Here is a 768-nt window from a genome sequence, read left to right on the forward strand (position 1 = left end):
TATGTGCGTGTGTGTATTCATATACATACACGTATTTATAAGTATACATATGTATACATGTGTACGAGTGTTTCTATTTACATATAGCTAATGGAAAAAGCCTGTTGCCTTCTTGAACATGATGAATAAGTCTTTCTGAATTTGTTTTTGGGAAAAGAAAAGAAAAGAATGGAAAGTAAAACGCTTGCTTGAAATCCCCAAACTAGAAAACATCATAGAAGTATAACTTTTATTCAATTTAATCTGTTTTGACCTGCAGAATCGTCGTCAAAGTAATGTAAGCTGCTTGTTTACCGCTATTGCTTCGCCGTCGTCTGCTCAACTCGCTTTCTGTACAATGTGACTGGAAACAAACATAAAATTGTACATTAAAATCATCCAGGAAAAATCTAATTGTGAAATTTTGAAGAAAATAGTTAATATTTTGACAATGTTACAAAATAAAACTGAATCAATCATTCATAATTTTGTTGTAATTTGTTGGAAGTATATTGTGAAATGGAGTTTTGTAGCAGCTGCTTGGAAATCTTGCATAAAGAAATGAGAAGGAGAAATTGGGAAAAATAGATTGGTGTATTTGTCGAAACATCTTTGTCGTTATTTGAATAAAGAATGAATAAATGATGGCTTCTTTTAGCTAAAAAGAAAGAACCATCTTGTGATTGTGTGTATGTGTGTGTGTGTGTGTGAGAGAGAGAGAGAGAGAGAGAGAGAGAGAGAGAGTGAAAGAGAGAGAAAGAGAGGGAGAGTGAAATGAGGAGAGTGTTA

At 33.1% G+C, this 768-nt stretch overlaps 1 protein-coding gene across 1 annotated transcript in view; it reads right to left on the reverse strand.

The window, feature by feature from the left end:
* Positions 1 to 215: 215 nt before the first annotated feature.
* The window catches only part of LOC149130807 (uncharacterized), a 27,120-nt gene continuing 26,567 nt past the window's right edge, over positions 216 to 768 (reverse strand). The window contains exon 11 of the mRNA XM_089343466.1: positions 216 to 343. Coding sequence (XP_089199592.1) covers positions 239 to 343 — 105 coding nt within the window. The 3' untranslated portion in view covers positions 216 to 238. The remainder of the gene's footprint in view (positions 344 to 768) is intronic.

This window comes from Octopus bimaculoides, chromosome 27, assembly GCF_046866305.1.
Source record: "Octopus bimaculoides isolate indiv1 chromosome 27, ASM4686630v1, whole genome shotgun sequence".
Taxonomy (NCBI): Eukaryota; Metazoa; Mollusca; class Cephalopoda; order Octopoda; family Octopodidae; genus Octopus; species Octopus bimaculoides.